The 16,060-nt window shown below is 37.0% G+C and overlaps 1 protein-coding gene across 1 annotated transcript in view; it reads right to left on the bottom strand.

The window, feature by feature from the left end:
* Faf1 (Fas associated factor 1) overlaps positions 1 to 16,060 on the bottom strand; it is a 339,484-nt gene that overhangs the window by 172,628 nt on the left and 150,796 nt on the right. The window contains exon 8 of the mRNA XM_076564728.1: positions 9,835 to 9,921. Within this exon, the coding sequence (XP_076420843.1) occupies positions 9,835 to 9,921 (87 nt within the window). The remainder of the gene's footprint in view (positions 1 to 9,834; positions 9,922 to 16,060) is intronic.

Below are 16,060 nucleotides of genomic sequence, written 5' to 3'. Positions count from 1 at the left end.
CTGGGGAACCAGTAAAATGGATCAGTGACTAAAAGTAATCTCAAGCCTGACAACTGTGTTCCATTCCTAGAACTAACTTAAAAGAAGGAGACCATAAAGTTGTTTCTGACTTCCATACCAACACTGTGTATATATGTGCCCTCAGTCACATGTCATATATGTTTACCTGAGTGTACACATGCATGCGTGTACACAAGCACGCACACGCACGCGTGCGTACTCACACACAAACACGCAGGCACATATGCATGCACACATGTACACTATACACATATATGTACATATATAATTTTAAAATGCCAGAATTGTATTAAACAGTCTCTGGAATCCTCAACACTTCTCAAAAGTTGGAGTGGATATCTGTAGTGAAACAGTATTCACTAGCATAACTGCACTGTTGCATACATGAGCCCCAAAACGGTCAAACTGCATGCATAAGACGTGCACAAGATCAAGCAGCCAAGATTCCAGCATAGGTAATGGAGGAGCTCTGAAGTTCCACTCCCATCTGAGGAGCTACTGGCAACTGGTGGCTGCTGGGAAAGGGGGAGTCACTTTTCCTTAGGGCTGTGGGCCCAAAGGCTGCCCATGTTACAGGAAACTGTCCACACCCATGCACATACAGGCAGCACTACATGAACTCAATGGTATCAAATGAAGAGGGTAAGGAGTAAGAAACAATATTAAGTTAAAAGGGAAAAGGTGGAGGAGCAATGAACAAGAGGAGAAGGATGAAGGCTGAACTGGATCCAAACACATTATATACATGTATGAGTATTATATGAAATGCGTAACTAAAAAATAGAAATACAAGTTAAAGAAAATCAAGTTATATACTTTCAACATATTGGCAGGACTGAGAACACGGGGAAAAAATCAGACCAAAGCAAACCCAGTAGGACAAACACCAAACCCTTCAGTCCTACGCCTGGGACCTGGGATTGAGGTGGCATAGCCTGGGCTCCAACAAATGAAGGTGAACTTACCCCACAGCTCTACTACCTACGGCACAGGTGACCACTCTTTTCAAACAGTTTTCTTCACTTGATATCCCATATTCCTAGCATTTCTAGTATTTTCATGTCTCTACTGCACTGTGCTAATTTTATGTCAACAAAATACAAACTAGAGTCATTTGGAAAGAGGGAACTTCAATTGAGAAAATGACCTCAACTAGATTGGCCTTTAGGCAAGCCTGTGAGGCACTTTCTTGATTGATAAGTGATGTGGGAGGGCCCAGCCCACTGTGGGTGGTGGTTCTGAGTGCTTTAAGAAATCAAACTAGCCAGGTAGTGGTGGTGCACCCGTTTAATCCCAGCACTTGAGAGGGCGAAGCGGGAGAATCTGTGAGTTCGAGACCAGCCTAGTCTACAGAGTACAGAGCTAGTTCCAGGACAGCCAGGGTTACATAAAGAAACCTGTCTCAAAAAACCAAAAAAAAAAAAAAAAAAAAAAAAAAAAAGGAAAAAAAAAAAGAAAAAGAAAAAGGAAGAAAGAAAACTTAAGCAAGCATTGAGGAGCAAGACAGTAAGTAGAGTTCCTCTGTGGCCTATGCTTCAGTTCCTGCCTTGATTTCCCACTCTAAGTACTTACTCTCAGTAATGGACTGTGACCTGAGAATTGTAAGGTGAAATAACCATTTCCTTCCCATGTCACTTTTGCTCATGGTGTTTTGTCACAGTAACAGAAACCCTAACTAAGACATGCAATATTCACAGCTTCATGCAGTGCCCAATCAGGAATGAAAAGGACCCTGGTATAAGCTGCCTGGCTTTGGTGCTCTATAGCAGATTAGAGGAAGCTTCGGAACCCTTTATCATTTGCTTTTGTTGTTTTGTTTTGAGGCAGGAGACCAAGCTGGTCTGAATTCAGAGATCTGCCTGCCTCTGCCTTCTGAGTGCTAGGATTAAAGGTATGCAGCTGAGATTTGCATTTTTAATGTCTGCAAAATCAGCTTTATGTGGAGAGTCTGACCACAGTTTGACTGTTTCCCGCAATGGCTGTACCACCCTGCATTTCTATCTTGCTACTCATCATTTCTAATACTGTACTGTTTATCTCTAGAAGTATATTTTATTTTATATATTTGTTATCCCCTCATTAACTTTGCATTTTCATTTAAACCCATGGGCAAATTCATAGTATATATATAATAGCTGTTTAAAGTTCCCAGTTGCTGATTTCATTATCAAAGTCTTCTATGCATATGTCTTCCAACTGAAGTCTGTCCTGATTATGGGTCAGACTGTCTTCCTTGTCATATGCCTAATAACTTTTAATTGAATATGAGACTATGCTTCACCATTGACTTGTTTATCAACTTGCTCCTTTTGAGTTTTATTTTTGAGCTTTAACAAATGAAATTCAAGTAGTGTTCAATATTGAGCTAGTTTATTCATTCCACTAAGGTATAACTCTTTTGACGGTATCTGCTGAATGCCAGGCGTATTCATTGCGGCATCCTGCTATGGTTGGTAGGCACTCAAAACTGTTTGTAGTTCTCTTTCCTGGCAGCTCTTCTTTGCTGAGCCTCTGGAACATAACTCAATGAATGCACCTTGATATTTGGCTAAAGACTTGGGAAATGCTACACAATTTTTTTGGCTAGTATTCTGACAAAATTTAGCTGTGGGGCTCAGAAGTTTCCTAGAAGAGTAATGCAAGACTATCACAGAACTAATCTGTTCCTTCTTCAAAGGCTTCCCCTTTCTGTGATGAGATGCCTGACAGACATCTGAAGCTGTGTGCAGTGGCAAAAGCCTGTCACCTCAGGACTTGGGAAGCTAAGGTGGGAGGACAGAACAGCTTAAAGCCAGCCTGAGCTACATAGCGAGACCCAATCTCACTCAAAACAAAACAAAACACCCCTGAGAAACGGTTGTTTCATATTTTATCCTTCTTCTATTTGTGTACACAAGGAAGAAAATTCTCAGAGCAGTTACAACTTCAGAGGCAGAAGCAACACTAGCCGGCCTGAGATTTTAATGAACTGAAGTGAATACTCACAGGATTTGATGTAAGTGCTTATGAAGTTCCTTTTGGGAACTTGCTCTATGTGTTCTCCCTTCTATTTACTTAGGAAATATTTCCATTGAGTATGTTCACCATGATCCTAACTTCCTGTTCTACTCTGTACAGGATAGAGTACATTCCATAACTTTTCTTGCCTTTTAAACCCAAACTTTTTCTTTCTTTTTTCTGCTTTCAATTTTTTTCTTTCTTCTGTTTAGCTTTTGCCTGTGTTATTTGGAAAAGACTCTGCATGTTGACAGGGGCAATGAACTCCCGAAGCTACTGAGTCTCACTACATTCAGAAGCAACATTATCCATGACCTTGTCAAATAAAGAAAAGCCAGTGAAAATGTCCAAAGATTGCCCAAATCCAGCTGCCCTCAGACAGGTTAACAAAGTAATTTAAACAGCATCAGATGACCCTGAAGCTACTCAAAGAACACTTTTGAGTCTGAGTGTGCAAGTGATATAAAGATGTTTACTCAAGGGAAAGGGAGTTAATGTTTGTTGAATGCCTACTAAATGCCAGACATTACACCAGGGGTTAAAAAACTGTAAAGGGTCCTAGAGTAGATGTTTTAGGTTCTGTGGGCCTGAAGTTTTCTGTTGCAACCACATCCCTGCCAACATAGCAAGGAAAGTAACTATCTACAACGTATAAATAAATGGCATGGGTGTGTCCCACTAAAACATTACTGACAAAAACAGGTGATAAATACAATTTGGGCTGACAGTCCTAACTGCCAATCTCTACATTGTATCATGTGTGTCCTTTACATTAGGTAAATACATGTAACTAATCTGTCCTATAAAAATAACAGCATTATGCTATAGCATTGTGCAACATACCCATATTTTCAGCACTCTGGAGGCTGAAGCAGGACAATCATAAAGTCAAAGCAAGACTGGGCTAAAGAAGATCGGTGGTGATATACTGTATACCCCAATAAAACTTATCTGGGGATCAGAGGACGGAGCCAGCCACTAGATTAGACATAGAGGCCAGACAGCAGTGGTACACATCCTTAATCCTATCACTCAGGAGGCAGAGATTAGTTTGGATCTCTGTGAGTTCAAGGCCAGACTGGAAACAGAGCCAGGCAGTGATGGCACACACATTTAATCTGAGCACTTGAGATCTCATGTATTTGATTGGGAAGGACACAGGCCTTTAATCCCAGGAAGTAATATGGAGAACACAGAAAGCTATATAAGGCATGAGGAAACAAGTCTCTCTTGAGGCTGAGGATTTCATAGAGGTAAGAACCTGGCTGGCTTGTTCTGTTTCTCTGATCTTTCAGCTTTCATCCCAAAATCTGGCTCTGGGTTTTGTTTGTTTGTTTGTTTGTTTGTTTTAATAAGACCTTTTAAAACTCAGGTTACAAAGATCCTATGTTAAAAACAAAACAAGCAAAAATGGAACCTTCATATTATGTGACCTAATGTGCTGAATCTTCACAATAGACTTTCAAAGATGTGAATATTGCCTTCATTTTGTAGATGATAAGGTACCTTCTGCAACTTATCCAAATAATAACAATGTTGAAAATCAATGAACTCAGATTGGTTTGCTCACCTGTGTTCTGATTCATTAATTAATTTTTCCCCCACCTCTCACTCACATCATTGAATCCTGGCCTACATGGAAAACAAACCTAGATGGAAAGTTGTGAGAACAATGAATAGAGGACTCTGAATGCCAACATAAAAATTTTCACATAAAAAAGAAGATAATGGATTGCTGTGGAAGATAAGTAGATGAGGTGAGTGTCATTCCATGATATACTTCAGAAATATTAACCATACAGGAATGGATTAGGGTGGCCACATAGAAGCCTATAAATTTACTTAGTTAATAATGTCAAAGTGTAAATATATGGTAGCTGTGGGAGTCGGCACTGGGACAGCAGATTCTATAAGAAAAGGGCAGGGTCACCTGCTCAGGAAAATGGCTGTAACTTGACATCTGCTTACTACAAGGTGTCAAGTTAGGAAGAAATCAAAGAAGAAAATGGTCCCTATAAGAAAGATCAAACCAGAAGGCATTCCTCCATTCACAGATTTATTTTAACTATTATTATTTTAAAAGGTGTGTGTGTGTGTGTGTGTGTGTGTGTGTGTGTGTGTGTGTGTGTATAAATTTTGCTTTATTTTTACAGAGATGCCACTGTGCACTGGATTTACTTGGGTGGTCTTGCATTATTGATGTGAAAATACTTAAAAAGTTGTTTCCTGGGCTGGAGAGATGGCTCAGTGGTTAAGAGCTCTGTCTGCTCTTCCAGAGGACCCAGGTTCAATTCTCAGCACCCACATGGCAGCTCACAACTGTCTGTAGCTCAAGTTCCAGTAGATCCAACTCTCTCACAAAGACATGCATGCAGGTCAAACACCAATGCATATAAAAATAATAAAAAAAGAATTTATTTTAAAAAATAAAAAGTTGTTTCTTGACCACTAACACATACGCACCCTCTAACCTCTGATTCTAAACTGTAATTTCTCAATTTTGGAGTTAACATTCCTTAGCCAATGATAGAACTATGGAGGATCACTGGTAATCTCAAAAGAAAAAGGACAATAAACTATTAAAATAAAATATTAAAACTGCATGATTCTCCCGCTTTATAAGCATTACTTTAAATGAACAAATATTCAAATTGCATTATAATAAAGTGTCTAGGCATCGTTCGTAGTGTTAAACTTATTTCTACTCTCTGGAAGCCAATGTGTCCTCGCTCCTGTGTTAGATGAGATTTCACCTACTTGCAACTCCTTGTCTCACAGTTGAACTATCACAGCATGAAAACATTCCACTGCTCCTGAAGCTTTGGATACCCAGTTCCCTGACGAAAGAGTGCAAAGGGAACTACAAGAGTTTGGACAACATACAGGATCTCATGCCCCATTGAATATAGCTATAAGCAAAAACATGTTTTAAATCTGAAGATATGGCAACAATGTCAGGGATTGCTGAGTCATTTAGTAGCTGGAAAATAGCAAAAGACTGAAGTCTATCAGGTTCTAAGGTCCTTTAAGATAGTACAAAAATCTAATTACACAAAGTCCATCCCTTTTTCCTGTTTTCTAAGTCAAAAATTAATGACAACTATACTGAAGAATAATACCCTTTCTTTGTTACTACCAGGTATTTTTCATACAGTATAAAAACATGAATGAAGTATTATAAAATAATCCTTCTTTACCTTATTCAAGAAGACAAAAAGCTATCTGGATGCAAACATTCATGTCATTTACTCATTTTAAATGTTCAATTCAATTTACTAAATAAAAACAATTTAAGTTTATAACATTTTCCATCACCACAAACTGATGAGTTTCTTGGTCTGTTCTATTTCCATAAATTCATGGAGGAGGCCACTGTATGCATATTCTATATATAATCAAAGATGTATAAAAACTCCTGCAACCAAGCAGCAGAAATGTAAAAAGGTCACTTTTAATGACCTTTGTAGTCCATCTTCTAGCCTGGCAGCAAGAAGCAAGTTTTCAGGTACTTGTCACTGAATGTTAAGCTATCCTAAGTATTAAGTTATGGCATACTGTCCTGGAAAGAAATTAATTATATTTTTGTTGGTAACACATTTCAGACTGTTTACACAGCTGACATTTCTCAGCTGTACCCAATTCATGCCCTAAGCTGTGAGGACTAGCTTGTTGTTTTGTAGCAGATGCCTCCACTTGAGTGTTTTCAGTAAGTATTAAAAACACCACCACCTGCAACAAAATAGATTACTTGTAAAGCACTAGGTTTCCATGTTTTTAAGGTCCTAATGAAACAAAAGTTTCTGACATTTGGCTAGACTCTCTCCAAAACCATAGTTTTGACATTTTGGCCTCCACTCAAGCACTGGAGCTAGAAGATCTGCTGTGGCACTAGTTAAAAGCTGCCGCCTGGCCCTAAACATCTTTGTTGTGTCAAATCATGCAGCTCAAGGCACATCCTGCCAATATGGCAACATTTGCTCTGGGGAAGTGTGGGCAGGCACCACTTCACAGGTCTTGGGAAAAGGTGCAAATATGAATAATGAGGCAACAGGATGAAGCTTAATGGGGATTCCCTCTCATGCCTGCTGTGACTGATACAGCCCCAGGTAGGGTTACATTTCTGGTTACTGTCAGCTTAACCTGCTTCTTATATTTTCCTATAGTAATGGAATTACATTGCAATTCTTTGCTGAAAGTAAAATCTTACACAAATATTAAAACATGGGTCTCATAAAAGACTGTATTAAACTAATTCAATAAATTAGAACACATAATGTATAAGGTACTTTAGTACAGAGGAATATGTCCTATTTTGCTTAACTTTCCTGTTACTTTTGAGTTTGTACTTTATCAGCATATTTCCTAGATTCTGCAAATGTGGGGTCAAAACCATTTTTTATCTACACTTAGAGCTCTTGGATCTACTCTACAGCCAGGGCAGCCTTGCATTTTAAGACTTTCTCCATCATCTTCTTTCTCTACTGTCACCTCAGCTAGTTACTATTGACTTTAAATTACCGTAAACTTCGGATATATCAACCACATATTCAGATTCAGTACTGCCCAGTACATGGATAATCTGGATTGTCTCTATTCTCACTCATTCCTCATTCCGCAGGTAATTTTGTAGCAAATTTCAGATACTCTTTCATATGCTCATATCAGTCAATTCTTACTTATGATACATGAGCTATCTTAAGGACAATACTGACTGACTGAGGTCTTTAATGTCTACTGTAAGCCACACAGTATAAATATGTTATCATTAATCTTCACAAAAATGGTGGAAAGTGGCCGAGCTTTAGAGAATTTTAGTAATGTGCTTGCATCTTAAATTATGTACTTCTAATAATGGTCTTTATGTCTTATAATGAGTTTAAACAGCACTCAGAGCATTTCTACTTTTCATGTCTTCTTAGACCCTAACAGGAAAAACAATCAAATAAACCACCGAAGCCAGCACACAAAACTTACAAAGCAGCAGCACCTACACCCTTATTTTAGCAGTGGCCACCCACCAATACTTCGAATGTCATACTATTATGCAAGTAATAGCAGAGTCCTACTGTTTTCTGGTTCTTTTTAGTTTTGAAACCCAAGCATTTTTCCAAAGGCACACGGTTTATAACTAGACTTAAATAGCATCTTCATCAATAAACTGCCTTAGAATTATCTTGTCTTCCAAAAAGAATGTTTTAAAACGTTAGATAGCAATGACAGAAGAAAAGAAACTGTCCAGACAGGTGTAGTATTTATTTAAAAAATATGAAAAGCTAGAATCATGATTTTAGTATTATACAATGTTTACAAAGTCCTCATTTCTCTTTAGCATTATTTATCTTTAAAAATTAGATTTAACTTACAATTCCTGAACTATCCTCCTACTTGCATTTTAAAATGTTTATGGGCTGGAAAGATTGCTTGGTAGCTATGGGCACCTCTTGGTCTTCCAGAGGACCTGAGTTCAGTTCCTAGCACCCACACTGGGGAGCTCACAACTACCTGTAAGTTGAGCTCCAGAGGATACATACACATAAAGTAAAAATGAAGTGATTGGTTTCTAATGACATACTGCTATACCCACATGTCAATGATCACTCAGACCTCATCAGAGAAGCATAATTAGCATAGAGACCCACAGCTGGACAACGTGCAGAGTAAGAGACTTTGGGGCGCTCAGCCCTAAATGGAATGTCTATATCACACCCCTACCCTCAAGACGCAGGAATCTATGCAGAGGAGGGGATAGAATAATGACATGAGCCAGAAGTGGTAGACAACCTCAACGGAAACAGTCACAGACCTAAGAGGGCTGATGTGCACACAAACTTTGAATACTACCTGGTGCACAAATTTAAGTCAAACAAAATCCTAGCATAGAGAAGGAAAACTGGACACAAACTCCCATCCATATGTAAGAAGTTATTTGCAATCAATAGCTGCTAGAAGGGGGAAAATCAGTTTTCTCCAATGGAGTGATAATAGGCCTTATGTTCAGGAATAGTTAGCCAACACAAATCAGACTCCAAAATATTGTATCAAATTTTCAAAAATAAATAAAAAGTTTTAAACAAACAAACAACAAAACCAACCCCAAAACAAGACAGTTATCTGCTTTGAATAGGTAAGTAAATATGGGAAGAGATGAAATAAAACTTCAAGTCAGTGGGCTTAAGATTTAAAAAAAAATGTACTGTTTTGGAAAAGAGTTAATTATTAGAAAAAAATGGCAGAGACGAAAAAGGCTTCCAAATTTATAATAGAAAGTATTTAAAACATGATATCTTTGTCAGATAACAAGCTAATATTTTCTTGATTTTTTTATTGTAATAAATGTATAGAACTATTTAAAGATGTGTTATTTATATCAACAGTAAAACGTAGCAACTTTTAAAGCACCAGACTATTCACATACACACACATACACATGTACATACGATCATAAATATGTATGTATGTATATATGTATATGTGTTTGGTTGATTTTGAAATATCCATAATTTAGGGAACTTTTTCTTCACCTCAAACATCTTATTAATAACCAGAGATATTCTCATCAAAGAAAAGTTTAAGTCAAATCAAGAAATATTAAGTTCCTGACACTGATAAAAATCATTACCAAAATAATGTTAATATGCTTGGCTTATGACATTTGTTCTATAAATGTGTTCAGACTATTACAATTTTTTAAAAAAATTTTGACATGATTTGATGCAATTAAAAAGTTCTTTCAATGGAAAATTCAAAAGCATTTGATTCTGCTTGTAAACGCCAAATGTACTGCACAGGAAGGTTATAAACTGGACTGTAACTTACTGAATCATCAGAGGCAGAAGCTGGCCAGCCCTCCCATAACTGATGTCGAACAGGTATGCTTGTAAGGTCATACACATTTCTCTTTACCTATAAAAAGAAAGCAATAGGATTATAACAGGATTTTGACGTTATTTTAATCATGGTAACTTTAATTCATTTATTTAACATAAAACATGTTTCATATTTTCTTTTAGCTTCAAATCAATAATTTAGAATACAAGTCAGAAAATTTTACAAAAGTTTAAAAAATACAATAACTACCGGCCGGGCGGTGGTGGTGCACGCCTTTAATCCCAGCACTCGGGAGGCAGAGGCAGGTTGATCTCTGTGAGTTCGAGGCCAGCCTGGGCTACCAAGTGAGTTCCAGGAAAGGCGCAAAGCTACACAAGAGAAACCCTGTCTCGAAAAACCAAAAAAAAAAAAAAAAAAAAAAAAAAATACAATAACTGCAAGAGCAGAATTTCAATGAAGGTTAGGTGAAGTAATATTTCAAGAAATAACTTCCTTTTGTGATTTTTTTTTGGTTTTTTTATTATTATTATTATTATTATTATTATTTTATAACACCATTCAGTTCAACATAATAGCCACAGAATCCCCTGTTCTCCCCCTCTCGCCCACCCCTCCCCCCAGCCCACCCCCCATTCCCACCTCCTCCAGATCAAGGTCTCCCCCGAGTGTATGCATGGGTGTGTATAGATAGACATGTGACTGTGAGTATGGGTGCATTCAGAAGCTAGAGGCATGGGATTCCCTGGAGCTGAAGATACATGTGTATCCTTATGTTCAGGAATAGTTAGCCAACACAAATTGTGGGAGTCCTGCTCCCACCTTTTGAAGGGTTCTAAGGTGGAGGAGAGAGTAATTAAGAAATGACAGACAGAAATAGAACCTAGCTGACAAGAAGAAAGACAGAAACACAGGATAGCTTTGGGAGAGCCTATGTCAATATCCACCAGCCTCATCCTTTATTGAAAAGGACTTTTATAATATGCCAAGGGGAGCGGCAAAAGACTTCCCCACTTGCAAGATCAAAGCAGTAACATACAGCCAAGTGTAGACCCTTTCCTAACACCTGGTAACCACACTCATGGTCAGATCATCTCCGTAAGCTGCCCTGCTGGGCAAAGCCAGCTCAGATTCTCTGACCCTAAGTTCTCACAAGAAAGCCTCTGTGGGCTCCCACATCAAATCAGACTCCAACATGCTGTATGAAATTTTCAAAAAATAAATAAAAAGTTGTAAACAAACAATAAAACCAACCCCAAAACAAAACTCAAGTTCTCTGCAAGTGCAGCACATACTCTTAAGCACTGAGTCATCTCTCCAGACCCACCATGACTGGTTTTTGATCACTGGCTGACTTAAGTAACTTTTCAGTTAAGAATCTTCAAGCAATGGTTCACTGAAAGTTGACTACATTTATAAATGTTTATAAGTAACTTAATTTTAAACCTTTATGATCAAACAAAGGTATATTTCAAGTTTTCATTGATGAGAAGAAAGTGAAGTTACTTTATGTTTTAGTTTCAATGGCATAAAACTAATATAAAGCAGGTTAGGTGATTTCTTTGACATCATCCCAAATGAAAAACTAAACTGAGGTTTCCATTAATATCATATTTTAGCCTCCCCTAAAGACAAAAATAATTGCTACATAGTGAATTCCAGGACAGTCAGAGCTACTTAGTAAGACCTTGTCTCAAAACAAGCAATGAAACAAAGAATAAAAATAACGCTAAAATTCTTGCCTAACAGCAATATTGTACCTTTCACTTTAAAGGGAGAAGAGTCAAGTCATCAAAACAAGGTTGTGGAGAGTTCAACTATCTGCTATCCAGTGACTTAGGAAGGATCATATCTTGCTGAGGGTGTTGGCTCACAGCTGCAATTCCCGTACTCCATTTTAAGGCAGCAGGACCTCGAGTAAGGGACCAGCTTGGAAAATTTAGAAGGTCTCTGCAAAGCCACACCTCCCAGAGGATCATACTTCTCTTTAATTTCTTAGCATTTTTTTCTACATAACATACAGAAATTCTATTTCATTCTTCATTTACAATTAAAATAATTCTCTAATTATAATAATGAAGAGGCACTCCATCTGATTGTATACTCTAACATCCAGGCTGATTTTGAGATATTACACATATCTTTGAAGACTTTCATATGGCCGCTCAACAAACTGCACTAATTTATGCTTCTAAAATGCAGACCTGTAAAGTGTTGTGCTGTTTAGCTACAGCATTTTGTTATCATGTTACTCTTTATTATACACAAACACATCTAAGTTACCCTTCCAGTGAAACAGAGATATGTGCACACTAAGGAAAAAACAAAACAAAAAATGGAACTCAACCTAATTTTATCTCTAATGTACACCTGAGGAAGAAAAAGAATCACCATGAGATCTGAGGAGTTTGGGACACAGCTTGATCCCCACTCAATTTAAACAAGCAGCTTTTCTCCAGAGCCTCTCAGCAATGCTCAGGCTACCGTGCAAAATTCTTACAATCGTCACATCAAGTTTGGAAATTTTGATCAGTCCCTGCCAATCCAACAACTCAGCCAAAGGCAACTGGACCCAACTTTAAACAGTTTCACTAGCTGAGTCTATTTAGTCACACTTATGTATTAGTGCTCTTGGGGAGAAAGGTACGTCAATAATCCAAAGCATTATATTCATAAAAGACAAGAGAAAGTATAAGGAATCTTTATAATTCAAGACAAATTTTTTTATTTAAATTTACATTTTCAGTGCCTAAATACACCAGAGAGCACCAGCTATTTTCGAACAAAAGAAAAAAAAAAAACTGTGTATGTGTTGAAAAGGTGGAGAGGTTATTACCCCATCATTGGAAACTTACACAAAAACGGTGGGCACATAAACAATTGACTTTGGAGTGAAATTCCATAGATTCTTTCTTAATTCCAAAAAACAATGATACATTATTATGAAATAAACAGTATTTTCTTGTTTCATTAACTCATATATAACTGCACTGAACTGAATGACATTCCTCTGCTATTCTAAGCCTGAAAAGCATGTTCTGGCTATAGTGCTATGTTGGTATAAAGCACAACGCCAGACTGATGTGCTGAACAAAAGTGATCAAAGTTAAATTAATGTTAGCCATTGCACAAGTATTTGGCTTCATTGTCCTTCCAAGAATGACATCTGTTAAGCAACTTGTCATAGAATAAACTAGTTAATGCAGAGAGAACTTAGCTGTGAGAGTACCATGTAAAGCGTATTAGGCTAATGTTTGATTGTTCCAATGCAAAGGCTAAATTCACAAAGTACTCTCAGATTATGACAAAAGAATCTCATGCTAAACCACAATCATTAAACAGCAATTTAAGTGAAAACAAATTGGCTTTTCAAACTTAAGTCCATTCTGTAACTATAGGCAGACTTTACCATTATAAAGCAAAGTGGTAACAGAGACATCAAAATAGTGAGTTTAGTAAAAGAGATATAAAAAGTCCACTGCCTTTACTGATGAGTTTAAATCACAAATGTACAGTGAAGGAAAAATTACTCAGTACTCAAAGCAAATGCACAAGTAATTATTTTTTAAGTAGTCTGTAAGGAACTTGAATGACAAAACATAGTTGTGTATAAAACAATGCAGATGAATTTGAAGTTCCTATGAAGCAGATCAAAGACACACAGTTCTCCTAGAGGAGAGAGACTAAAAAGAAAAGAAGTGGCGAGAAGCAAGGGGGTGGGCAAAAGAACAGGAGATAGGGATGATGGTGAGAACAGGAAAAGAAATGGGATGAGGTGAGAAAGCCATGAGAAAGGAGAGGAAAGAAAGAAATTGAGAGATTGTGAGTATCTGAGAAAGGTAGAATGAATACGCAGAGGTGGGTTCACTGTAGTTGACATTCTCAGCTGGTAATACTGTGCCATTTCTGACGCAGCTTCATCTTTAGAGACTGTTAAATTCCAGTTAAGTAAGAACAAGTGACACTTCACTGGGTAACATTTCCTAAGGGACTTTTTTGTCTTACATATTTTCTTGATCAGCACTGGCTGAACCTTCAAAATCTTTTCAATTCTTGCTTTGTGTTAAGCTCTAAATCTATGAGATTTGAGGCTGCTAAACTGAAACATGCACTGTTTCAGTTACCTCTGAATGACTATAATAAATACTATGGTTGCCAGCTGAACATTAAAACAAACTACACTATATCTGAATTTCAAGTTCTAGACTAACGATAGATTTTTCTGGAATTTGCTTTCTAAATTTTTTAAAGAGAATTTTTCTCCACTGCTTCAGATGAGTATACAAACACACACACACACACACACACACACACACACACACACACACACACACACACACACACCAGAATAACCTGAGAAAGTGTAGAATATGATGCTGATTATTAGTTACTTTCATTGTTAACATGTATCTAAATACTACAATAATTTTTTAAAATGCTAATTTGCTCTACTTTAAAATTCATAGTTCCTCAATATCTATGGAAATTTTAATATTAAACATAGCACTGGAGGAAGGACCATTTTATGATGGCATGCTCAGTATATGTATATTCATAAGAAATCATCTTTCCCCAAGTTTTCTTTTAAATTCACTGAAAATTTCAAACAGTTATTTGAGTGAAATTTCACTAGACTTTCTTAGAGAAGCATTCTTAGGAAAATTACCCTACTAAATGCTGAACTTTAAAATTTTGACTCAAGTGAGATTAAATTCAAATGAGTTGTTCTTAGTTATTCCAACTCAAACTAAAAGGCCTATTAAGTTTAGTAGGTAACACTGTCAGTTATCATAAGGGCTTTGCTTGTGAACTAAATACTGATAAAACTGTCAAAACTTTTCTCAGGGAATTTTAAATGCCGCCCAGGTATGTGCTGAGGCCTAACTCAAGTTCTAATTCTAATCCCACAGCTATTACTGTGGGCAAATTGGTGGGGCCTTTCTGAGATTCAGTTCACTCAACCTTAGAAAAGAATAAAACATGATCCTTTCTGCTTTTCAATGCTATAAAATCCTATGATTTCATGAAGATACTGGAGTTAATCCTGGGTGCAGAATAAGAAGAGCTAAGTATATGCAAGACAAGGACATAATTAGGGCGTTTACAACCATTCAGACTCAAGCCTTAATTTTCTAAAATGGAAAAATGGCAGTAGAGTAAGTATAACAGACATCAAAGAGAAAAATGCAAATAATTCCAGATGAGAAATACAGATATAGAAGCATTAAATAATTTTTTCTTGGATAAAGAAAATTCTTAGTCTTTATTTTTCGTATACCTTAATAAAAAGCTAATTAATAGTTTCCCCTCACAAGATGTCATCTTAAAATAAAGCCTGTCACACAGTTTTTGAAGTAACTATTCCTTCAACTATGTCATCAGTGAGACAATGGCCTGGTCAGAAAACTGCTACCTATGTGTTAACAGTTGGAAAGATTTTTTTAATTCATTTCACTAAAAAATCTTCGAAATTAGGCCCTTTAGTTTTTATTTATTTAACATTTAATGTAGGAAAAATATATTTAATTGATATGGGTTCAGAACAGTTTTAAATTGGTCCTGGATTTTCTGAATTAACATACTAGCACACATTATTATCTTTACAAAAAGTATCATGAAACTAGAGGCATGATTTTCCTGCCACTGTTACAAGAAAAAAGGCTTCTGGGCATAGCAAAACCTGAGCTTATCCAAATTTGAAATAGATCGAATTATGAACTGCAACAGAATGAAACAAGTAAGTGTTTGCTGTGGTCTGTTTAAATCAAAACAAGGCACACAACCAGGCTGAATCTCAGTTTCCTGGCAATCTCTTGTGCTCTGAAAGGCTTGTGTAGTTAAGAAACCAATCACTTCTGATTCAGAACGAAAGGGCTTTGAACACATACTACATATCTAATGCCTTTCCTTTTTCTTCTTTTTAACATATTGTACATGCACTGCAGTTGCACATGGATTTGTTTTACTAAGATGCAAGTCTAAAAATCCTTCCTGAACAAAAAAAGCGTTTGAAACCGGATGGTGCAAGGGGAATGAGAAGGTGGCATCAGTAATCAAATGTTAATTAGCAAGCTTTCCCCCTTCCCCCAGGGCTGGCCTGTGTTAGAGAATTCAAATCAGAAATCAATGCTCCAAGTGTTTAACTATTACTTCTTCTCATTAACCATTAAAAGACCAAGCAATTTTCTCCTCATAAAAACAGTAACTCAAGAATTTC

The sequence above is a fragment of the Peromyscus maniculatus genome, chromosome 2, assembly GCF_049852395.1.
Source record: "Peromyscus maniculatus bairdii isolate BWxNUB_F1_BW_parent chromosome 2, HU_Pman_BW_mat_3.1, whole genome shotgun sequence".
In the NCBI taxonomy this organism is placed as follows: domain Eukaryota; kingdom Metazoa; phylum Chordata; class Mammalia; order Rodentia; family Cricetidae; genus Peromyscus; species Peromyscus maniculatus.
Note: the sequence above shows the minus strand (reverse complement) of the source record. Positions and strands in the feature narration are given on the sequence as shown.